The 2944-nt window shown below is 51.6% G+C and overlaps 1 protein-coding gene across 2 annotated transcripts in view; it reads left to right on the forward strand.

The window, feature by feature from the left end:
* Positions 1-2944, forward strand: part of NIN (ninein) — a 95790-nt gene that overhangs the window by 35750 nt on the left and 57096 nt on the right. For both annotated transcript variants that reach the window (XM_019518357.1, XM_019518359.1), the window contains exon 4: positions 226-265. In XM_019518357.1, coding sequence (XP_019373902.1) covers positions 226-265 — 40 coding nt within the window. The remainder of the gene's footprint in view (positions 1-225; positions 266-2944) is intronic.

Consider the following 2944-nt stretch of genomic DNA (forward strand, 5'->3'; position numbering starts at 1 on the left):
TAGCAAAAGCCCTCTTTGAAATACCTTGGAAGAGGCACTATAAATGGACCTCTGCAACCAGGCTTGGATTGACAGCTCAGCCCAGGAGACTGCTGAGATGAAAGCACGGCAGCATTGTTGGAATCCTGTAGCTCATTTGATGTTGCTGGTGTATTCCCTTTTACACATGTGCCGTCTTGGAATAATAATGACTGAGGGAATCTTCTTTCTTTTCTTCCCCCTTAGCACTGGAAGACTCAGGACAGTGAGGAGTACGAAGCAGAAGGTGAGCATGAAGAAAAGCTGCCGCTTGATCCCTTCAAAGTGGAAGGGCAATGCATGGGGACGTGACAACAGAGAGCTCTTGGGGTGATTTTGGCTTCAAGCCCTCCTAGCTTTCAGGAGAGGTCTTTGGTGTCTTGGGGGCTGGGATGTTGTGGGGCAGAGCCTAGGAGCTGATCCTGCAGCATTTCAGGGCCCAGAAGCCCATGCTCTTCCCGACTTGTGGGGCTGGAGCCTGTGTTTTGGAAACTCGCTCTCTGAAAGGGGTAAAATGCCTTTGGGGGCAGGCTGTTTGGCTGCCCTGGCTTAATGCCTGGCTTCACGTGTAGAAGGGCAAAGGTCAGGCTACTGCCAAACTCCTCTATGAGGCTGTGGGAGTGCATGTCTGGTGCCCACTGTGATCAGCTAGGCAGGAACACCTCGGAGTTGTCTGAGCCAGGCAGAACAGGGATTTCTTGGCTCGGTGGGGAAGGTGGCAGCCTTCCCAGGGCACCCTGGCCTGACTTTGCAGCAGGGTGCATCCTGGTCAAGTTGTGGGCACTGGCAGCCTTGGCTCCACAGACTGCTGGTGCCCTCGGCACTGGAATAGACCCATTTCATGCACCGCTGCATCCCCATGCACTGATTTGGGCCCAGTGATTCCCAGCTCTTGCTTCTACCCCCATATAAATGCCTCCCCTGCTCTGCAGAGTGGCAATAGCTGCTGTTTGGGTCTGCACAGCTTCACTGCCTGGGATTTGGGGCTGGCATAGGACAGAGGGGTCAGGAATACTGTATTCACTTGCAGTGGGATTCATAGATGTTTAGGGCTGGAAGGGACCTCGGGAGATCTTCAGGTCCAGCCCCCCTGCACTTGGGCTGACCCCAGCATGGTGTGCATCCAGTCATTTTTTTTTTAAGATCTCTGGGGTAGGTGATTGTACCACCTCTGCGGGGAGTCTGTTCCAGACCCTGGACTCTTGAACCATAAAGAAAATTTTCCTTATGTCCAAACTGAAGCAATCTTCAAGCAGTTTGTGTCCATTGTTGGACCCTGGGCCTAGGAAGATGGGACTGCTGTGCCTCCCTACCAAACCAACTGCCCTGCATCACCTGGCCCCTTCAGTACTGGTCCTTGTCCAGCCCTCTCCATGGCATGGTTCCCCTCACAGGCTGCCTCATCTGTTCTCATTCTTGCATACCCAACTGGCTGGGGTTTTTTCCACCCTTCCCTTTCCCCCTGCTTTTTGTTCCCGTTTCCTTGTTGTCTTCTCCTGCCTCTTGACCAGCTCCCTGCATCCTGGAATGCCCTGCTGCTCGGGGTTCCTGTGCTGGGAGTCCTGGGGGTGCCACATGCTGACCGCTCAGAGGGATCACAGCCCTAAAGACCCGCTGGCATGCACTGCAGTTGAGTCCAGAGGCCACCAGGTGTCAGTGCGAGCCAAAGCATCAGGCTCTTCACCTCTCCTGTAGAGTTTATAATTATATGCAGTTCGATTAACTAGAGAGCATGCAAGAGAGGAAAAATATGGCACTGTAGCGGTTATGCTACAACCCAGATCAGTGCTTCTTGTGCCAAGCACTGGACAAGCACTGTGGGGCATGATTGCCCTGGTCCCAAAGGCTCTCAGTTGGGATGAGCAAGGTGATGAATAAAAAAGGTGGGAGGGGAAAATGTAGGTGTGGAGGAAAATGGAGTGAGCTCCTCTTCTGCCTGCATCGAGTGCCTGGCCATCAGAGTGGGCTGCTAGTGTGTACTGGTGCAGGCAGGGGGGAACCAGCCAGGAGAAGTCGCAGCAACTGCTCCGAGTTGAGCAAAGGCCAATGGGAATTGGAAGCAGATCGTCTTGAATGGCATTAAAACCCCGTGTAGATGCTTGTATTCAGAGTGAAAGTGGCCTTGATTTTGATTTTTAGCTCAGGTCCTTTGGAAGCTTGGAAGGGAATTGAACTGAAGCAAGTCTACTTTTATTCTGAATACAAGCATCTACGTGGGGCTTTAATGCCACTCAAAATTATCTGCTTCAAATTCCCCCTGGGGAAGGCAGGTACTGAGGGGAGAATATAAGCTAGTGTGGGAGCTTGACAGGTGAGAGTTTTACCCCATTGGTGACCTCCTCTTAATATTTGAGCACCTTCATTTGTATAACCCTGCACTGAATTTATTTGCTTGGAGTAGAGGAAGGGCAGTCAGCTGGAGGCTTAAAATTGAGAAGTATTTAGATGAGGGCTTGCTTCCAGTGTGAATACAAGGTGCATTGTTAAGCTTCCCACAGTTTGATTTGGGGGCTGGGGCATGCTCTGAAGTTGTTTCCATGAGTGGCAGCTGTTACAGCAACAATGAGCTCTAGCACAAGGGGTGACTGCTTTGTGGCTCTAATCCAGTCAGGGCTTCTCCCAAATTCCCCTGCCATTTTCCTTAAGGTTGGGCTCTTTGGCCTGGACAAATTGAGAATAAAGCTAAGAAGAGGCTTCATTCATTCTCCCAGAAGAAACTCTCCTGAGAGTAATTTAAACCTGGCTGTTCCCAGGTAATTTCTCCTGGAATAGCCATTTTTACTCTGGGAGGAGAAGTTTGAACATCTGGACATCTGTGGCTTCTCCTGGGAGAGCAGCAACTCTCCCAGGAGAAACTAAATGTCTGGATGAGGCCTCGGCTTGCCCATAAACAAGGCTGCCCACTCTCCCCCCCCCCCCCCCCCCC

Source organism: Gavialis gangeticus, unplaced genomic scaffold (genome assembly GCF_001723915.1).
Source record: "Gavialis gangeticus isolate Ggan-Ray unplaced genomic scaffold, GavGan_comp1, whole genome shotgun sequence".
Lineage (NCBI taxonomy): Eukaryota > Metazoa > Chordata > Crocodylia > Gavialidae > Gavialis > Gavialis gangeticus.